The 22,605-nt window shown below is 32.7% G+C and overlaps 1 protein-coding gene across 1 annotated transcript; it reads left to right on the top strand.

The window, feature by feature from the left end:
- The first annotated feature begins 403 nt into the window (after positions 1 to 403).
- Positions 404 to 20,653, top strand: LOC145662639 (uncharacterized). Its single transcript, XM_081728411.1, has 3 exons — positions 404 to 561; positions 11,216 to 11,342; positions 19,305 to 20,653. The coding sequence occupies exons 2-3, from the start codon at positions 11,219 to 11,221 to the stop codon at positions 19,625 to 19,627; spliced, it is 447 nt and encodes a 148-aa protein (XP_081584537.1). The 5' UTR covers positions 404 to 561; positions 11,216 to 11,218; the 3' UTR covers positions 19,628 to 20,653.
- The last annotated feature ends 1,952 nt before the right edge of the window (positions 20,654 to 22,605 follow it).

Here is a 22,605-nt window from a genome sequence, read left to right on the forward strand (position 1 = left end):
GTTTCTGAATCATATATTACATTTGCATACGTCCTACTGCGTCTGGTAGCAATCTAAAGGTAAGTAGCAAAGATAATCCACTTCTTTAAGATTTTGGAGTGATACATACATTGAAAAATAGATGTGAAAAAAGTCAAGTTTCCGACGTAAAAATCCAAAAGATGTTTGGCGCTCACCTTCAGGCTTCATGCGCTGCAACCTTCGTTCCAAGCTGGGGCCAATCAGGGCAAGGGAAGTAAGCATGATGCGGATCATCATGGCAGCAGGGCGGGAGAGGGAAAAGAGATAAGAAAGAGCCACGGTTGTTTCAGGTGGAGGAGGTAGCAGCCAGCGCAAGAAGGAGGGGCGGGCGGGAATAAGTAAAGAGTGGGGGGCACCAACTAACACTCCAGTGAACTTTCTCTCGCTCTCAACCGGAAAAAAAATTCCGACAGTAACCCGCTTTCCACTCACAACTATATATATACATGAGATTAGTAGCTAGACTCCATATAAGTCACACACATTCCCTCTGCTAGTGTCGTAGTGAAAACAACAACACTACCCAGCCACTAAACAAGGGTAAGTTTTTGTTGTTGTTCTTGTTCCAACAGTGATCTTGTTCTTGGTTATTAATTTTTGATGTTGACGGAGTGAGAAAAACGAACTCTGATGTGCACAGTGGGTTTTTTGAAGTTGGAATTAAAAGCTTGTTCTAAAAGCTTCGCATGAAAATTTATTACGAGCTTGCTTCTACAGGAAAAAAAAAAAGAATAAGTGCATTATTTTATATGAAGTCATTTAGTGTGACTTATTGGTAATCTTGATCTTGTGCAAATACCAAAGGAAAGGGGAAAATGTAATAGCAAAAGTGGGTTATTATGACGTGATCTGAAAGAATATGAAACACACACATTGCAACATAAGAGAATTTTGTAATACATTAATAATAAAATGTTAACAAAATTGGGACTATAATCTTTCTAACAATCTCAGGTTGATTTACTCTAGTGATTGGCTTCTTTTTCTTCTTTTAATCTGTAGAAACTAGTTGTGAACGATATTAAGAAACATAGTTCAGTTCCTAGGTACGGATATTAATACATGTAATAACGCTTTACCACATTTCACTTAGCACATTCTTTGAAAGGAGATACTTAGCATAAGAACACGTAAGTTTTTTCTGTTTGATCCAAATTGAATAACAAAAGCTAGTTTTTATCTTCTTTTTTTTACAGTGTAATAACAGAACTAAGCATTTAATACTTAAAACAGTTTATCTAAGTTGCAGTTAATAGTGGGCATAAGTTATATCAGTATTCTTAAAGATATTTCTATATTCAACATATTTTTATCATTATATTAAAAATACGGCATCAGCGTAACAAATTTAGCAAGTGTAGTTTTAGCATTAGAATTTAGAAAATGCTGTGGATAAAAACTATCGAAGTGTTTTCTTACGATCTATAAATATTTTGATTTAAAAGTAAGTCATGTTCATAAAATATTACTTTCCAAAATGTATTATATGTATTATAATATGTATTGTTACTTTATGGTACAATAATAGTATTTTGATTTTAAACATGTGATAAATACAAGTGAGAATAGACCTTTAAACTTGAACAAGATTATTTATAAATGTGATTAATAATTCAATGGAAGGATAAGTTTCTTTATAAGTATAAATACTATCTAAATAATAGAAGAAGTTTCAATTTTTATGTATCCGGTGCTTGGGGTCTCTGGTTCGATCCCAGCTCGCGCCGTGTGGACTTTGTGGTGGACAAACACCGTGCTCGTGAGTTTTCTCGGGGTTCTCCCGTTTCCTCCCACTTTCTTCATTAAACCATTTTCACTCATCTCATCATCACCGTCTCCTTTAGCCTAACCGGCATAACCGTGGGACGTAAAACTAAAGATTTCATTTTTCAATTTTTATGTAGATGCATAAATTTTTAGAGGATGAATTACAGGATTTTGATTAGGTATTGTAGAAAATAAGCAAAAATTACATTAATTTTTCTCCATTTACACGCATATTTCACTCGATGTTCTGAATATTACAAACTTTGGGATTGCCTTACGCAAAATATTCCTTTATATTTCAACTTGAAGTTTATTTGGAGCGAAAAGAGTTAAACCAAGAGAGCTATAATGATTTTACACGCAGTTACCTTTCTATGAATCATTGAAATCTCCAACTAATCAATTGTCCAAACCAATTATTATTTTTGTTTCTATGGAATGTCCCCATCTACACAGTCTAGTGAAAGATTGATAGGGTACACTTTTAAAATTTTACGTTGCATTCTTGTTTACAAACTAATCTCGAAGAAGACTAGACGCAAATATTTAAAATATCGTGTTTTCATTTTCCAAAATATTGTTTCCATTTCAAAACGTAAGTGTTCTATTAGATGAAAGACTAAGCAATTGAACTATCTTTCTGTAAAAAAAATGATCTATATAATAAAATTTAATACAAAAAAGCTATTAACATGGATACAATGAACCAAATGTGGATTATCAGATAAAGGAATAACAACTAAATATTTCATATGAACATATCCATTGCAGTTTAAAAACCGTCATTGGATGCACTAAACTTCGTTCTTGATTAAAGATTAGCGTGTTATTATGATGTGCAATTTGGATATTTTGAATATTGACCGGTATATTAATTCAAGAATGATGTCACACGATTTTTGGTTTGTTCCTGAATAAGACGTTCATAAATGCAAATTAATGATGACGTCATTATTGAAACGATAAAACCCTGGAATAAGCTTAAGAAAATTGATATAAACAGTTTTTCTTCACCCGATTGTCCACACAATACGACCTGGAATCGAACATATAAACCAGGGTACCAAAGGCAAATGCTCTAAACATTTGATTAATACGCCTGCGGTGGTGGTATTAATGTAGGTGCAGAATAATAAAGTTCTCTCATTACAACTTTTGACTATTATGGATAGTCATAGTTACCCTCAAAAAATCGTATACTTCTTCATAATGCTTATATATTTTTAAATATTTAGAAGTAAAGTTGTACTGTTTAATTTACATAAGATGCTATTATTTTACCTACATTTTTATTTTTATAACAAATCATGATGAAAAACCTCAAAAACATTGTACAAATACTGATAAGGGCAGTTCTGGTTATTGTGTTTTCTCGTGGTGAAGTGGCTAACTTGTATGCTTTCTGTGTTTGTGGTATTGGGTTCTATTCTTAATAGAGATATTATGAATCAAATAAAAAATCCAATGAATGAAGAGTTTTTCCTATAGCATTAGCTTTGATTTAAAATAAATTGATAATGAATAAGTCAGAGGCTCTGTGCTTAGGTCATTCATATTGAAGAAAATAATGTACTTCAATTCGTTAATTGATTTCATCATCCATATGACGCTTTCAGGGTACAGGGTACAGGGCTTTTACTTTTGGTCGTTTTAAATTTCCTCTTTAAGATCTCTATCTGAAGCTTCTTCTACAGCTTAAGATATTGTAATTACCTCATATAATGTAAAAGAAAAGAAAGTGCTAATATATGCTAAAGCATACTATACAAACTGTGAAATGAAATGAAATCTTTAAGTTTTACGTTCCACGGTTATGCTGAATAGGCTAAAGGAGACGGTGATGATGAGAAATGAATAGAATGAATGAAGTGGGAGGAAACGGGGGAACCCCGAGAAAACCCACGCACCTGGTGTTTGTCCACCACAAAGTTCACTTGGCGCAAATCGGGATCAAAACAGGGACCCCATACATCAGAGGTGAACGCTCTACCACTGAACCACCGTGACCCCTTTACATAATGTACTATGGATTGTGTATTATTAACATTTTCCGTTATCATGACTAATTTTAATAGTGCAATCATGTATAAGATAAAAATAATTTTAAAAAATAAATAATTTGTCACCTACTTCGAAACAAGTGAATAAACAGGTATCAAGAAACTGTATTATCTTGAAAACTTGATTCTTAAAATAATCTCTATTTTTTAAAATCACTGTTAACATGAACCTTTTTGTTAAGGAATTTTGTTTTAAATAACTCCTGAGGCGAAGAAATTAGCGGAATCTTCGATTTCTACACATAATTAATACATTTGTTCACTTTATCAAAACTAAAATCGTTGTAATTGATGAAGAAATATGTAACATCGACTTTCACTTTGATACACATCATAAATACAAGCTTTCGTTTTCTCCTCGTTTTGCGACTTTCGTGGCCCATTGCTCAGGCTTAAAACAAGCACCATCGTCTTTGCCAACTCCTTTTTTTAATGTAATAATTCGTATTGCTGGAAAATTATTATTTTATCCAGAAACAACGTGCGTCTAACTAAGCACGATTCTTTTCAACGTTGAACACACTGCAATACAAAAAGCAATTAGTGTGTATTTTTCGGTGCAATATTGCTATTATGACTTAATTACTTTGCTATGCATTGATGCATACTAACCCAGTTATGCCGTGATGCATAGCTCGAAGGTGCAACAAATTAATATGTGTAAATGAACAGCACATTCATCAACGCCAGTAGCTGTCTTCTTGTCTTTTATTTTTCTTTTTGTTCTTGTCTTAAATAAACCGGTTTTTATCTCCACTGCATACATATGTTGCTTTTTAATATTCCTTTCCTTATGTTCTATCTCTTCCTTTCTCTGTCTGCTAACTTAGTTCGATGTCGGTGGGTGGGGTTCGTGAAACCCGTCACATCACTCGCTTGCCTTGAGGAAAGCCTGTGAACAGGAGCCACCCAGTCTCTCTATGGCCAAGGAACTCGTAAAGTTGGCTGGCTATTCCTGGTTTTGCCATGTGGCAACAATCACTACTTGTGAATTTGTCGCAATTCTCACCCAGCAGAACTGAAATGAATTGTTTAACAGATGGAAAGTTACAGTGTCGATAATTAAAGTACTTTGAGATCAGCTCTTAGATAGGTTCTACTTCCCGTGGACCCTTCATATCAGTCTCTTGAAACTGTCAGTCGTTTGTTGGAATGTATATATGACTGTAGGATAACCTCAAGTTAGCCTCCCAAAATGATACTGCCCCCCCCCCCTTCTTAGTGTTATGCCTGTGGGCCTGTTTGATATCATGGTTATGTTGAATAGGACATATACAAATGACAAATAAAGAAATAGTATGTTGGAATGATAACGTAAAAGAAACAAATACAATAATGATTTTTAAAAAAATATTCCCGTATAAGTGCTGACATTTAATTTCCGTAATGTAATCAATGAAACATGTGGTCGGGGCCTGTTTTCCAATCAGGGTTCACTCGGGCTCATACTCACTATCCTCAACCAGACTCGTGCTCACATTCTCAATAAGGCTCATGCTATCCCAGGCTTACACTCGCTTGAGCTCTAGCTCACTACTGTCAATGAGGCTCGCGTCTGTTCAATCTAGTGCACCTTAATCTCATTGGAGCTCACGCTGGCTCAGACTTTGTCTTTTCTCGCTATTTACTTTAAGACTTGTCCTCACACAGGCTCGCGCTCATTTATTGAGCTTTTGCCAGCTTGAGCTCGAGAGAAGAGCTCTCAATTTTGGACATCTGTACGTTCAGCTACTACTCTCTTCCAAGTACTACTTTGCTTATTTTATCTATAGCTGGTTTAGATGGTATTTCCATTTCTCGAAACTGTTCTGAACTATTTTTTTTAGGTGAACCCTATACTCTTGATTTGCTTTGTCAGATTAAGTGAGATATCATAAAGACAGAAGATCTTCATCCTTTTAGTACAGTCTTTAATTTTGAAAAAAGCCAGAAATTAGACGGAACTGAGTGGACTGAATAAGTAGAAGGATTTAATTCGGTATTCGGTAAGAAATTCTCTCACAAGTGCACTATAGTGCTTGGTCATAAGTTTATATCCAAGTTCTTATTTAAATCTCGATTCATTTCACAGTAGTAAACTAACAAGTGGTTCTTCTAGCTTAACATTTACGCTCACATTGGTTAAAACTTGTGCAAACTCGGTTATTCACGTTACTCCAGCCAAATCATTAATTGACCATTCAGGATTAAGTTTTAACACCTTGTAGTATTTCTGAATGAAATTGCAGGAATTCAAACTCATGAACTTGCAATTTGGAACGGACTCTCTTTACCACAATATTAAAATAATTACATGAAATACATGAACTTGAACTTAAATAGCTTGAATTTGCGGTATAAGTTTTTTTTTTTTTTTATCATTTGAAATTCTAATTTCATATTTTGCGAATGAATATTATGATTTACTTAAAATCCAGCATTTAAGACAATAATCTTTGTTTCTTTTATTGCTTTGAGTTTGACGTTCTTTCCAGCACCGACGCGTATTTTGAATATATGAGAGACGATGCAAACGTATTCATATCGAAATCAAAGCTGCCAACCGAACTGAAGGCAGAAACACTAATCGTCTAGCCACAATGAAGTTTACATAAGCTTTTCGTTTGCAAATCCTTATATATTAATTAATGTTTAACAGAGAATGGATACATTTAGATGTCTTAAAATTTCTATTTGATCTTTCCTTGTAACAATTCTTTTATTGAACACTCGTGCTAATGGAAAACATACCAGTAGATCAGATTCTAACTTAAAACAATTCCAAAATTTCGCGGATAAATTTCAAAAAACTGGAGTAGATTTCACATGTATAGGCACAAACATAATTGCTCATTTTATTTATCATGACAGAATCAAACAAACAATAAATGTTTAGTTTCCTTGTACACTTAAGAACACTGAAAGATGTTTGACCTCCTTGTCACGAGAGAGAAAAGACGAGAACACGGACCTTTTTCTTTTTTGTGTGTGACTCATGAGCAGTCGTACACATACCTGCAAAAAGATACAACAGTTTTACGTCCCGTGTGAAAATTGGTTGACTGCTTTACCAAAGGAAAAAAATATCTCTTCAATAATAATAATTAAAAAAACAGGACAAAAGCGTCGTATAAAATAATATTAAGAAAAGCAATATATTCTAACGTAACATCTTATTAGAATTTATGAAAAGTTACAATACTAGTATTTTCATGATTTTCTTTTGTATTTCGAACAATGTTTCATGTTAAGTAAGGTAGTTGTGGGTGTTACGGCTACACTTTCATGACTTCTTAACCAACAACGAGGTCTCTTTCTTTTAAATTTATTGACTACTTTAAATTCTATTTTAATAATTATCAAAATAGTTTCCTTTTCTGTGAGATGAGAGTGAAATTACGCTGTAAATTTCAATAAACAGTCTTTAATTCTTAAACTAAATAAATTTTAAAAATCTTATTTTTGACTTCTTTAATTACAGTAGTTTGTGTCAAGTTAAGATTATAATTACGTAACTTTTAGAAGGAATCATACAATGATACATACAATCTACCTAAAAGTTTATACCGATATTTTAATGTAAAGAACATAAATAAATAAATAGTATATATTAGCAGAATAAAAAAAATAGTAAATGCATCAGATTTGCAAATGGGCCGCATACATTGTAAGGACATAAAAATTTGTATTTTTTTTTTTATTTTCTCGAAAACTACAAATCAGAATTTATTCTTAAGCACAATTTTGACCAGTCTCATATAATTATCAATTGATATAGATTCTGTATATAAATGAACTCTTTAACTCTTAACTTTGTTGTAACTTGTAACTTGATAAGTCTTGAGCCATCCGACCAACCTCGATCAAATTTTCAACATAGATGACCCTTGGGCCTAGATTTTTTTTTATCATTTCACTTTGACGGTGCAACTTTTGAGAGGGGGAGATATGTAACAATTATCACAAACGACCTATATTGGTGCAGAATCCATAGTTTTCGAGGTCGCTGAGGTGAACAGTAACATTTCCGATGCCGTTTAAATACAAATTCAGCCTCGCAATCTGGGGGAGGGGGAAATACATACAAATGATCGAGAATGACCGATATTAGTGTCGAATTCATCGTTTTCGAGGCCGCTGAGACGAACAGTGGCACTTCCGATGCCCTTTAAATCCAAATTCAGCCCTTTATATCCAAAATGAAACTTATTCTTCCAGTGCAAAGAGCATGTATTCTGCTAGTATCTTATATTGGTGGCGAAACCTCGTTAAACATACTTTACACTGTTGTCTTTCTATTGTCATAATTAAAGGCTTAATTAGCGTATATTTCAATATCAGTTTCACTTTAATTGGTTGCTTGGTTATTACACATAATCATTTTTAGGTTTGCAACACAATTGAAGTTCTCGCTTTTCTGGGGAACGCCACTCATCCATATAACTTTCTTTAATTCAACTTTTGATATTTTTCCCGGTAAACGCTAATAATTTATATAGTATTTTTAGAAATTAAGGCAATTTCTTGAATATGTTAAAAATCTTACAACGTAACATTTTTTGATGATCACGTATATCACAATTAACTCGAAATGAAGTACTGTTCAACAACGAAGAACTTCTAGAAAATAGTAGTTATTTTTTGTTAATAACTTTCCGTTAATTCCACGAAATTCTGTTGTAAAATCTTACGTTTTAGTCAGCACATTGTTTTTGGATCTGTGAAAATACGTTTAAAATATGTGAAGAACAATCCTTTAAGAAGTTCAAAGAAACGATATAATTAAATCTGTGATTTATTCCACTCTGGAAGTTTCCATTGGAAATGTCTACTTAAACCAAACTAGATTACGATTTCGGTGACTGGGAACAGTTCCTGAAACAATTTATTACCAGTAGTTAATAGGCTTGCTCGTAATTGACGTCATTTGAACAGTTGTTCTGCCAGGAAGCTGTTTCTGAGTTGCTTTATCTTACTGGGCGATATTTCCACACCTTGCAGCGACTCAGGAGAAAGTGTTTTCTCTCTTACCCTTGAGAACAACCAAACCGCCTGCCCACTTTTTTCTTCTTTTTTCTTTTAGCGGCAACATGACAGACAGACACTATGGCAAATGCAACAAGAAGCACTTTTACTGAAGCAACTAGGGAATGGGGTCAACATGCAAGGAAAGTTTCATCATTTTTATTCTTTCGGCCTTCTCCAATTATGGAATTGAAATTAAAATTTCCTAACTCTAGTCAATTTATTTTGGAGTTATCACAACTTTTGAGGACAAAGATCAGATGTAGACTTAGAGCACAACATGAGATCTGAACCACAGGAACTTCTACTGGGAATCGAACCCTGGTCTCATGCACTAACGAGTGGTAACGCTAACCAAATCCCATGACATTTCAAGATTTTAAATTCTTTGTGAAATGCCTAGGTTATGAAGGATGATAGCGAGACTCAAATCACTACTCAGACGATGCTCTTTTAACATGCTTTGATCTAGTGGCGGAAGTAACGGTCCACAGACTCCATTATGTGGAGGATTTTATTGAAAATGAAGCTCCTTCAGAATCCGATCTACATACTACATCGGTAAGGAAGTACGGGAGACCCATTTTCGGTTCTGCTGCCAGGAAAGCGAGTGTCGTAAGCATTAGACAATGAAGTCCTTTCAGGTATCATTATGTAAGGAATTAACGAAGTGGTGATGCATATGATGCATAGAATAGTTTTCCTTATTAGTTAAGCATATCTCAGCATTGTTCCTAAATAGTGCCTTCGGAATCTATTTTAAGAAGTAGTATCCGTCTCACACAACCTTGATGTTGAAAAGAGATCAATCAAGCACTCAATCAACTTGAACAACAACTTCTCCTTCTGAGACGTAATATTAGTATCATTAGAAATATTGTAGCAAGTGAAAAGGAAATATTATTGATCCATTTGAAGTCTTGCTTACAGTATAATTCTTTTTAAATTTACAGTTGAAATTACAAAGAATCAATAGCAAACGCACTGCCATTCCGTCAGTATTAAATGATAGTGACACGTGACATGAAATACTCTTACGTTAAAGTACAAGCCATAGATCTGAAAATTGAGATCAATAATATTTACCAATCATTATGTGTTTAATTATTAATAACATTCTTTGCGTTACACTTTGTAATTTTAATAACTATGAAACGATTATTTATTTGTCAACGTTTCATTGTAAATTTACTGGAAAAAATATAGTTCATGTCTCTTATATAGGAATAGGAAAGAACAATGTACAGTAAATTATAAACACTGAGATCAGTCATAATATATACATATAATAAAACAAAATTAAAATTAATTCATAACAGCATGGTGTGAAGATTAGTGAAACTACAGTACTCAAGTTTTTTTTTCAAGTTTCTGAGTTTAGTCCAAAATAATACATAATTCATATTTCTGTAACATTTTATCATACATTCATTCGATAATCATATAACTCTATTAACATATACGATTAGTAATATGCAATATTTACACTAAATTGCCTATTCAATATATTCTAAAACAAATTACAATGTGACATTAGTTACACTTTTAAAGTTTATTTGTGTAATTTATAATGTTTATATTAATATTAATATATGCCAAGGAGTGATATTTGACATCAGTGAAAATTTCTTAAGTTGATATTGAACTTGACCAAACACCGCACCAGTAATTTAACCTGGATGATGTTATTAATATTATTGCTTAAAATATACCAGACACTTTAAAAATTAATGGTCGATAGTGGCTGTGCCAAGATCATTAACTTCACAATGTTTTACAAAGGTATTTACTAATGCTTTATATATTTAGGACATGAACCCCAAAGAATATTTGTATCAAAAAATGAAATGAAAATGGTATCAAAGGAATGATGGTATCAAGAATAATATATATACAATTTTATGAAGAAACCAACTTCCACTATGTGAAGTGCCTAAATGTTTAAAATTCAGTTTTTCAACAATATATATATCTACAAACCTCGTATAACAAAGAAGTTTCATGCACAACTATCTTTCAAAGATGATGAGTTGAGTAGCTATATTGGTGACTATACAGTGTAATTTGATAAAATTAGGTATATATGACAATGTTTCCGTTTCATGAAGTTTTGTGTTGAAAAGAAGCATTTAATTACCAGTGAGAAAAATTTCGTTAGGAAAATTAGATTATAAATTACTATTAACCTTTATAGAAACCGGAAACTAAGATTCATATGTCTGTTACACTATTGTGATATGAGTAAATGCCTGTTGAAAGTAAATATATTATTTATGTTTGAAAGATCCTAAAAATTTAAGGGCCATTATTATGTTCTTAGATAAACTTCCATATGATAACATTTTATATCTGTTTCTTTCCAGACAATGAAGTTCCTAGTGGTGTTGTCTGTTGCTGTCCTCGCTGTTGCTCTGGCAGATGACAAGAAAGAAGATGCCACTGAACGGCCGAAGACCTTCAGACGACTAATCCCAGCTGATGTTCTCAGGGGTAAGTAGTTCATTATACATACTTATTTTTTCTTTAAATCCATTACATTTCATTAATCTACACATTCACCTCTAACAGATCACATCTACTTCGTGAGATGATGAATGTATTATTCACATTATATTTACCACAAAAGAATGTTCTTAGTTGATGTGAGTAACTCCAACACAAAAACCACTTCTTTTTAACTGTTTCTCAGCAGAGAATATTGATCCGAAGTTTCTACAACGCACACACGAATTATTGATACATTTATTTATGAATTTAAATGAGGAAACAGTCATGATACCCTTCTTCGAACAGACTTCTCAATTATCAGAAGAACTTCACAATTCTCTGATGCAAGAATTAAATAGACACTGGCAGATTTTAATTTTTGTTCGCTACTAACATAATCTTCCAATGATTGTACTACGAGTGGACTTCGCAGTTAAACAAGCACTGCATACGTGGGTTTTCTCAGGGTTCTCCTCTTTCCTCGCTATTTTCTTCATTTCACCAGTTAGTTCATTATCATCAGTATGTACTATAATTTGATATAACTCTCTCTCTCTCTACACTGCAAGATTTATTTTCGTTTTATGGGTAATAATTGCAAACTCAAACTTCATTGAATATGTTATTATCTAAAAGATGTCTCAGGTTTTATGATTTCTTCTACATAATTATCTTTCTTTTCAATACCAAACAGTTTAATATGATATGTAATATGTATTATTTTTCCCAAAATGCAAATATTATAATTGAGGTCTTGTATAATACTCACTGCATGTTGCCTTTTAAATAACTTGGAATAGAATGAAAACAAAATTTGAGTACTATTATAGGTAAAATACATACAATTGTTCGGACGTTTCCTCAATGAGACCTACTCAAATTCTTTCGTTCGTCCGTCCTGAAGTTTCTGTCAAGAGAATATAGGGCAGAATATTGAATTTTGCGGACGACTGCATTTGAGTCTCTACTTGCGTTATGTTTAAAGTTTTAATCGTTGAAACACAAACAAAGATAATAGAACTAGTAACATTGTTTTCTGATACATTAACTTAAAAAATGGAGAATAGAGAGAGAATCAAGAATATACGTTTTCCAAAGACTTGCACCTATCTCGAAATACTTTTCGGTGTTTAGAGTACTGGCGCAGTGCTATGATACACTGCCGTTTATCCACTTAAATCTGGTTCGTAGTGTATGCAACAGTAAGAATGGTTCTATAACTGCATCAATAACATAATTTAATCTAGAAGAAAATCTTATGTATCGATACTATTGTGATTGCAAATTCTTGGAAAGAATGTGACATACTTTCGTTTATATATTTCGATTCTTTTAAAAAATTAATTAGCTAGGGATAACCTACTGATCGTTCAGTTTTGGTTTTCTTGCATATTATGTATGCAAGGAATTTTCTGCTTATATAAGTATATTGTATAATCTTTGTCCCTTACATAACAGGTAATAATAATAATATAGATCAATCAATTTGATTCAGATTAAAGCTATCATATATTGAAATCTGAATGGACTAATTGCAAAACCAGAAAGTAAGTCCAATTATCTATGAAGAGTTTTGCTTTTTTAAAAAAGAAATATGCTTCCACTCTTCTAAATAATAATAATAATAATAATAATAATAATAATAATAATAATAATAATAATAATAATAATAATAATAATAATAATAATAATAATAATAATAATAATAAACCTCTCATAACTGGATTTAGGTTTATAGCTATTATCCAGTGCATTATAAATAGAACATTCGTCACAGTCAAATAATTATTTTAAACACATAATTAGGCTAATAACGAAGATTACTCCACCCAAACAGTTGTTTTTTTTTCTAAATAAATACATTACATTATATTCGTTCATACTTAACAAACTAAATAAATAAATGCATAACCATTGTACCGTAATGATTTGAAAATATGCAGAAATTTTATTTCGATCTATTTTTGTCTTGGAAATAACAATTAATCTAAAAGGTAGTTCCTTTTGGATACGATTATCCCAAATTCTATCACTCTTTAAATATCGTGACAAATTATTCAAAACTAAAGTTGTTATTTGGTCTGTCAAACGGTATTCAAATGCATGCAATTTAATGAACAAAGCAAAAGAACATTCTCTAGAAATCGTCTAACTTGCGTGAACCAAATTTAGTAGTAATAAATGCAATTGATTAAAGGCTTTAGGCACATAGTTTCTGGAAAGAACAATCTTGATCACGTCAAAGGGTATTCAATGTGTCAGACTTTTCTGAGCCCATGTTTCTGCAACTAGTTCCCAGAACTAAATGTAATGAGATACCGACCTTATGCAAAAGTGTAGATCGTAGATAAAACAAATGATTAAGAACATTTATGTAGTTATGAAGCATGATCTGATTTCTTTCTTTCGTGCATGTGGTTAATAACCTCGTATAACAAACGATACTATTAGTATTTGTGCAAGAAATTTTTACTTGAAAAGACATGGATACTAGACGCTAACCTAATTGCATGTCATAATAAGTAATACATATTTTGAAAAAAAAAGAAAGAAAGAAAGAAAGAAATCATGTCCCAAGGCCAAAGATATTCACATAGTTAAAAAAATACTTTTCATGTTTTACTGCTGTTACTTAGTTCACCTTCCCAAGGAAAATTCCCTTTTGCGTGCACCGTGCTATATATATTATTTTCTTCTCTTGCTTCTTCGAATTGTCAGTATAGTCGGAAAATGGTGCCACGTGTAGACGAAATACTTTCTGCTTATTTGAATTACTTGTCTTTCTTTGTATACAAGAAACACTTGTTTTCAGATGGATTATTTGTAATCTACTTTCGCTTCTCACAATTTTATTCGCAATATATTTTACTAAAAAGTACAACGAGTTGACTTTAATATTTTCAGGTTTGGAATTACCCTCATGCGAAAGTTCCTTCTTCACTTTTATTACAAGATATTCATGTTTAGTTGTATACTACTGTCACTTAAACAATTTCTTGTTTTTGAAATACTATTTTTTACCACAATCTAAAACAATTGTTTAGGAAGATTACCAAAATCAGTTAAAAATGATGGTTGATTCTTGATTTTAAAAAAAGCGCTTTGAGAAAGAAATTAATTGGAACCCTTCTGTTAAATATTCTTGCTTGCATAACAGTATAAAAAATGAAATATTTTAGTTTTACGTCCGACGATTATGTTCTGTAGGCAAATGAGGTAGATGTTTAATGAAAATGAATGATTATGAGAGGAAATGATGGAATGAGTATGTGGGAGAAAATTGGAGAATCTGAGAAAAACCACGGATATGATTGGAACTGGGATCAAACCAAAGAACTGGGATGAAATGTGGATTCCTTGCACTACAGGTGATCGCTCTACTGTTGACCTAACATGTTCCCTTGACATCTAAGAGTAAGCAATGAGATCACTCTTAAAAATGTAGTGTCAACTCTGAATCACAAGTTTATCATTGTCAATACGGTATTATCTGATTACAAAGTAACATATTCACTTTGTGTGTGTGTGTGTGTGTGTGTGTGTGTGTGTACGTGAGTTCTCTAATCCTAATCTTCAATTCATACGCTAATTCTAACTTTGTATCCCTATCTTTCCATATAATCTTTAGCACCAAAAGGAATAGGAACTAGCCAACGTAATCTTCTCGTTTATATAGATACTTAGATACATGAGTTTTAATCAGCAGCGTAGCTAGGATTTTTTAAAGAATTCGAATGAAAGAATCACTAAAAATTTCGAGGGGGCTATTCATGTTTGCCATAACACTAAAAACACACACACACACGCGCTATATCGAAATCCGCTCATCATTCTGATTGAGGTCTTCTCAGGGTTTCTTAGTAAAGTTGTGACGGAATTGCATTATATTGACTATAATCAGAGTTTTCTTTCTTCAAGTGTAAAATTTGAAACGAGTTCTACTTCTTTTTCAACCGAAAAAAAAATGTATACAATCAAAAGAATCACAACATACTTTTATAACGAACATACAATCCAAACTCACGCACTTGTTTTCCTACTGGTAGACTTAAAGATTATCAGGCATTAACCACAGTTGCTGCTGCATTTCAATAAAAATAGTTTTGAAAGTTCGAAAGCACAAGCTATCTATCAATTAGTGTTACGTTTCTCAATATTTTAGTAGTAGCAACATGATCACTACTGATAATGGGAGCAGAGGGCCTGGCCTTTCAGGTCCCTCTATAGCTTTGCCATTGGTTTGAATTTATCTTTGGGGAGCATATCAAGAGTAGACAAAACTATAGTATAAGTAATATCATTATTTGTATAACTAGCACTTGCAAATAGAGCAGAAAAATAGTATAGGATGGCGATGATGAAATTTGCAATTTTAATAAGTTTTCTTCCTATTTCTGTCCTATAATTTTGGGACTTCTAAGATTATTTAGCTGGATTAGTGTTCAGTGTCCCTTTCAACACGTAAACTAATACGAGACGGGGATGTACAGTTTAAGGTGGATTCGGAACCATCGCAATTCATTTAAATTTCAAACATCTCCCACTGGAAATCAAACCCAGGACCCTCTGCATTGAAGATGTACTCGCTAACTGTTAGATAGCAAAGAGTTCTCATATGATTAATATTCTCATATAAAGATGAAAAACGAAAGTAAAACGATTTAATCGTTGAATTAAATACTTTTTTTAGAAAAAGATAAAGCAAAACAACTATAGTAGATATACCTGTTTTGATGCTCTAACAAGTAATCCCCATTTTGTTAAAAACATCAGTGTTTGAAATAACTTCTTGTTAGAAAATTTATATGAAATAGAAAGAGAAATTAGATATATTTGATTTCTCCGAAATATGTAAATATTGACCTGCTCGACCGGGTTATAACCACCTAGTGCTACCTACCTGTCACTAGCATTCTACGCATAGAAAGTTGTATTGAGTATTCACTGGCAAACTTTCCCCTTTCATTACTGTATCTAACATATATATATATATATATATATATATATATATATATATATATATATATATATATATATATATATATATATTGTTCTTTTTATCTATTGTGATGTGAGTATCCAGTGTCTTACACACATGCTTCTCATTTTCCTCGAGAAATACCTTTACACAAATTTATCATATCAAAAAAAGCAGCTGTGGAAAATACTTTTAAGAGACGTGACTGACCTGAGGAAAGAAAATCAATGACTTTCCAACAGCTATGTTGTTGTTAGTGTCTTTTCCTGGCTATTAGTAGTCGTGGTATGTAGTTCGATCACCGTCCAATAAGTAGTTTCACCTGACTATATAATGCTTTGGCGATTTCCATGACTGAAAGTAGCGATCGTCCCACTTTCGCTTTAGATCATTAAGTTATACCTTTCTCCCTTCTACATCTTCAATACATACAAAAGAGATTTTTTTTAAAATCTTAATACTGAAATAATATTATCTATTATTATTTTTCTCTATTATTATTATTACATACAATTTTTAGAAAAAGAAATTTTAAATTGTCTTCATTCTGTAGAGTAAGGAAGTGGTCTGTTGCAACTGGATAATTTCCTGCTAGGTTTTGAAACTAGTTGATGAATGTGTGTGAGTGTGTGTGTGCATCTTTTATGGCATACCGGAAGCGTCTGAAAGTGAAACTGACTTTTGCATGGTTTTCCACTTAATATTTTTCCTTTATTTCACTTGTCACGCCGTTTTTAATTTAAGTGAAAACGAACAAGCAGCAGGTTGGGCTGGAATTAATAGTTCAGTGAACGCAGTTAATTGCACTGCACATTCAGTCATACAATAATAATTCACAGTCGACTTAGCTTTGACTTAAAGAGGATTGTTTTGTTAATAAATAGGTTTAATGTACTTGCTGTTAATAGTATAGACAGAAGGTAACTAATTTGATTTATTTCTCAAACTTTGTTCGTTTATTGGAGATAATTGGAGATAATGAGAATTTAAATGAATTATAAACGGGACACCTAGTGGTTAGAGTGTCGAACTCATGTCCGCGTGGTCCCGGGTTCAATTCCCGGCCAGTGCTTCCCCAATTTTCGGCGTCCACCCAGCGTCGTGAGGCAAACTGGGAAATCACATGAATAAAAACGTCACGGCCACTAGGTCTAGAAAGCTCCCGATTGGGCGACGCGGCACTCTGACCACACGTTCGTCACTAGGTTGGATGTGGTTCCACCAATCGCTAACAGATGGCATGGAGCGGCTCAAGCCCACAAATCGGGCCGTTACACCGAGTGGGGGCAAATGAATTATAAAGGTAGAAAACACTTATAATATCAACAAATCTAGTAGTCAGACTTGAATTGAACTTGGGACTCTATATTTCAACAATGAAACCATAAATATTACAAGAGAGCTCTTTAGCTCAATTGTAGACCGCTCACCTTTGTTGCAAGGGGTCTTTGGTTTAATATCAAGTCATGTAAAATTGCAGTGGACAATGTCGAGTTCCTGAGTTTTTTCGAGATTTTCCTATTTCTTCCCATATTCTTATTCCATCATTTTCATCAAAACTATTCACTTCCCTTAATCATCTAAGCATCCGTCTTCATAGCCATGGGACGAAAAACTCAAAATATTTCATTTCATTTTACATACGTATTATATACAATATTTCGTGAATTAATTTCAGTGAGAGTTATATTGGTTGGATTCTCTCGTTCTTCGCTACTAGATTGAAGAACTTACCAAAGTTAATAGGAACTCGCGTAAAAAAAAAAAAAAACAACTTGGGATTCCCAATAACTGCATTCCATTTCATTGATTGCTATCTTACGTCCTGAAAACCTCTTCTCGTTGCTTTAATAGCTAACGAGCATGACTTTGGTACACGAAGTCCTGGATTTTATTCCCGCTGGCAGAGCATTGAACACACTACAGGGGCTCAGGTTTGAACTTTAAGCTGTAGGTTTTGTCTTGTATAGCCTTGCTGCTGATAAAGGACGTAAATACAAACAAAACAATCACTATGTCTTGAGAACAGGCTAGCAGTCAATGGAATGGGAGATGCGATAGAAAGAATACGATGACACGATGATTCTTTTGGGCGATTCTTTACCATAATTCGCAGAGACAGCAAAAATTTAGGGATCATAGAATTCACATATTACTGATTGCATGCCCTCCCCTCTTTAAGACATACCCTTGCCATGACTCTAGGCTGCATGATACCATAATTAAAGAGAAATATAGTTTTCCAAGACATAATTCAAAAAGAAGAGTATTGGTTCCATAGTATAGAACTGATCTCTGATATAAGATTTCCTGGTTCAAACTTGGTCATGTTAATTAGTGATAGATAAGAGTTCAACCGTTACCACACACATTTTAACTCAACCAACTCTTTTAGGTCACCATTCACATGCAAATGCCATTTGTCTTCTTCATCTTATATTGCCACGGGACGTTAAAATAAACATTATTATTTTTTTAATAAAATATCTTAATCCACCGCTTCATTGATTGGGTAGCTTCTTTAATATGCTCATACTTCAGAGTAGGCTACATCGTGCGTACTAATTTAATAATTTAGTGTACATGTTAGAAATGATAACTTCCTGAAAGATCAAATAATACGAAACACTAATTATTACACTCAAATAATACGATTTAGGTAGTAAATGCGTGATATATATTTTACATCATATGGTGATTCACATATAATTTAAACGTTGAACAACAGAAGTCAAGTTATGCTAAGAGAACACTCACAATGAAGTATTATAGTAGCTCTATAACTTAGTTAACTGATGTGTTGCGTAAAGCACAGCGCTTAAGTGTGTTGAGGATATCAATACATAATGAAAACTACTGTATAAAGACATTGCTTTCATTACTTTTGTTTAAATTTCCTCTTATTATTACAGGCTGGTCTTTCTCTCGTTAGATTTTACTTTCATTACCACGCAGTAGACTAATCTAGTTTTGTTCTTGTTTTGCAGACTTCCCAGGAATGTGTTTCGCTTCTACCAAGTGCGCCACCATTGAACCAGGCAAGTCATGGGAATTGTCTCCATTCTGTGGTCGATCCACTTGCATTGCTGAGCAGGGACGTCTTTTGGAATTGGTAGAAGATTGTGGCCCTCTTCCTAAACCAAATCCCAAATGCAAGCTTTCTGATAAGACCAACAAGACTGCTTCCTTCCCAGACTGCTGCCCAATCTTCGAGTGCGAAGAAGGCGCCACATTAGAATACCCTGACCTCACTGCCCCACCAACAGCGGCAGCCACAGCACCTGAAGGAAAAGAAGAAACTAAGGCTTAAATAAGTCTTATAGTTTCTTTTCTAAGTCTTTTTTTTTAATAAACCAACATCCACCAAGAAAGAAACCACCATTGTCCTCCATAGTTAATTCGGTTAATTGGACTAAATTAAGAAAGAAAAATAACTAAAACATAGGTAATAGTGAATGGACTAATACAATTTGTACGCCACAGTATGGCAGAACATCAGTTATTGCTGTTTCATAAATTATTTGTGAGCTTGCACAACAGTGAGACAATGATCCTAATTCGGAGGCATTTTATGCGATTTGCTATTACCCATGTACCTATATTGTAATTAAAAAAAAATCGTATAGCAATAAATAAATTTACAATAAGCTTTACATTATTGTATATAAATAAATGCATAGCTTGAACAAAATAATGGACAAGTTAATATTTATTTTATTTTTTGGTTTGACAGCATCAAACTCAATTGCGCAGCCTCCGAAAAGTTGTTGCTACTGATTGTTTTGTACATACACTGCTAATCTACAACAACATTCCTCCACGATTAAATTAAACATTTTGAAATAAAAAAGACAATTAAGGAGTTAATTTTTATTGAATGTATGATTATTATTATTATTATTAACATTATTTTTGTACGTGTACAAATGTATGTGTTGTCACTTTATTTCCGTCTATCGCTTGGCTATAATAGTGAAGAATTTACCTGAAATATCTAGACATACTTAATTTGTACTCGTGTCGTTAAAAGTTAAATAATTCGTAGTAGTTCTTGAGAATATCAAAGAAACAAGCTTACATTTTCAGCGTACTATGCACAAGATCTTAATTTTAATGTAAATCCATGAATTAATGCAAATTTTGTGATATATATATTATATGTACGGTTTTACACCTTCTTTCACTTTGACTATAATGTCCTTTATGTGAAAAATATACATAATATACAGAAAAATAAAGCTCCCAAGACTGTGATCATGTTTTTAGAATAAATGTAGATGTGTAAAAGCAGCTGAATGTGTAAATCAATAAATTTGATTCCTGTTTTATACCAAAATATTGTTTTCGTTTTTTTTTAATGTTATTAGTTGTTGCACCTGAGCCTTCGGCCGCTATACAGTATAGCTTAAAATCGTGCCTAATTAAAAGCCCTAATTGTTTATATTTAACAATTTATTTTATTTCAGTTTATGCTGAGAGTTACATACCCACTAACGTACATGTGGTTACACAAACGATGCTCAAATCTAAATGGCTATGGCATTTATTCTAATATAACAAACAGCAAAACACTTTTATGTGCAGCAGCATCACTATCTATTTTCAAATAATTAAAGTGAAACATAGTTTTTAGTTTCCAAATAAATCGTTACAATTGTTTAAAATAGGCAATTCACCTGAACGCTAGCGACATCTATTTGGGTAACTATTTATTATTAGGAATTTATCATGATGCACTGAGATATTTGTCATTTACAAACAGAATTATTGGTTCAATCTTTTAAAGAAATATTTTATTGGTTCTGCTGGTATCATTTTACTAATTATGGTTACAGCGTTAACTGTATCAGTGTAAAATGTATCAAAAAGGCAAACTGTTTCAAAGAGCAATAACATGGACTGAGTAAAACAAATCAATGCTGTACAGTGCTTACATATTACAACCACGATTTAGTCTGAACTAATTTCATTCAGTACAATTGCGAAAATAAATTATATTTCGATATAAAGCTTAATTCTCATTGACGCAAATTTGTGAAAGTTCTACTTTACCTCATCTTGAAGAAAATGACGAATTAAATATAATAATAATAGATCTTGTGGTTATATTGTTAGCACACTCATTTTCGATGCTGGAGATCGAGTTCGATTCCTGCTGCGGGCTCATATATTTCCGATCTCGTTATGCTATATGTCCTCGTCTCATATAGCCCTTGTGATGAAAGGCGTTAAACCCCAAATCAACTAACCTAACACTACTACTACTACTACTACTACTACTACTACTACTACTAATAATAATAATAATAATAATAATAATAATAATAATAATACGTTTTCTAGTGTCAACTCATATATTTCACACACTCCGTTAAACTTTAAGTTTACGTCCTCACAGTTTGTTTGAATGAGTTACAGAAACGTTAATTAAACCTTAAAGAATTATTATTATTATAAAACTTCTTTTACCACTTTGTTTTTTATCTTAGGTTTTATTTATGCCTTATGTGTTTTTTTTTAATTTTCTTTATCCTCTCATTCATTCACGCTTATAACCTTCGTTCTTATTTTTTTTAATTATTATTATTTAGCAGTCCTTGAATAAGCAACAATGTTTAGACCATTGACTAATATTGTGATGTTTGATAAATAACTAACTGATGACATTTACAATAAACTTTTCCTCAATTAAACAATGAAATTTTAAGGATTGTCTGAGGGAGGTGCACCAATAACTACCAAAATAACCAATCACACTGAAACTCTTCAAAGTGACATGTGACAATGTTCTTTACCCCTGACAACGCTCATGCATAGAACTGGGAAAATTATTTTAAAGAGGGTCGCAAGTGTTATTGCAGGAAAAAATGTTCTCTCCTCCTGGCTTCTGTTTTCTTCTCTACTTGACAAATGTTATATTGTTTTGCTTGGTGAATCCTTTTCCTTCAACCTTTAGAAAATCGACTTAAACTATTGCTTTTGCAAAGCTCTGCTTTTTTTAAGTCCCAAATGAAACATGATAAAAGAAAGGTTCGGAAACTGTTGCTATTTTCACTGCTAGCTTCTCATTTTAGATTGTGTATATTTACAACGAAGGGTATATGTGCACTTGCAGAGGGTGCAAAATTCGGCCTATATATACTTCTTGCGAAATCATTAGAGGGCTTCACGGTATAAACAGTTTTGAATACCTCCCTGTTTTTTTTAGCCTATTAATTGATTTATATGAAGAATTATTTTTAAGTAAACTGAAATTTTAATGATGTAATTTTACTGATTATAATAATT

The sequence above is a fragment of the Thermobia domestica genome, chromosome 10 (genome assembly GCF_964235325.1).
Source record: "Thermobia domestica chromosome 10, izTheDome1.hap1.1, whole genome shotgun sequence".
In the NCBI taxonomy this organism is placed as follows: Eukaryota; Metazoa; Arthropoda; class Insecta; order Zygentoma; family Lepismatidae; genus Thermobia; species Thermobia domestica.

What these genes read in the sequence shown, in the direction of transcription:
- LOC145662639 (XM_081728411.1), top strand. Translation starts at nt 11,219, where the DNA reads ATGAAGTTCCTAGTGGTGTTGTCTGTTGCTGTCCTCGCTGTTGCTCTG. An exon ending in CCCAGCTGATGTTCTCAGGG is followed by an intron (nt 11,343 to 19,304) that starts GTAAGTAGTTCA and finishes CTTGTTTTGCAG; the next exon opens with ACTTCCCAGGAATGTGTTTC.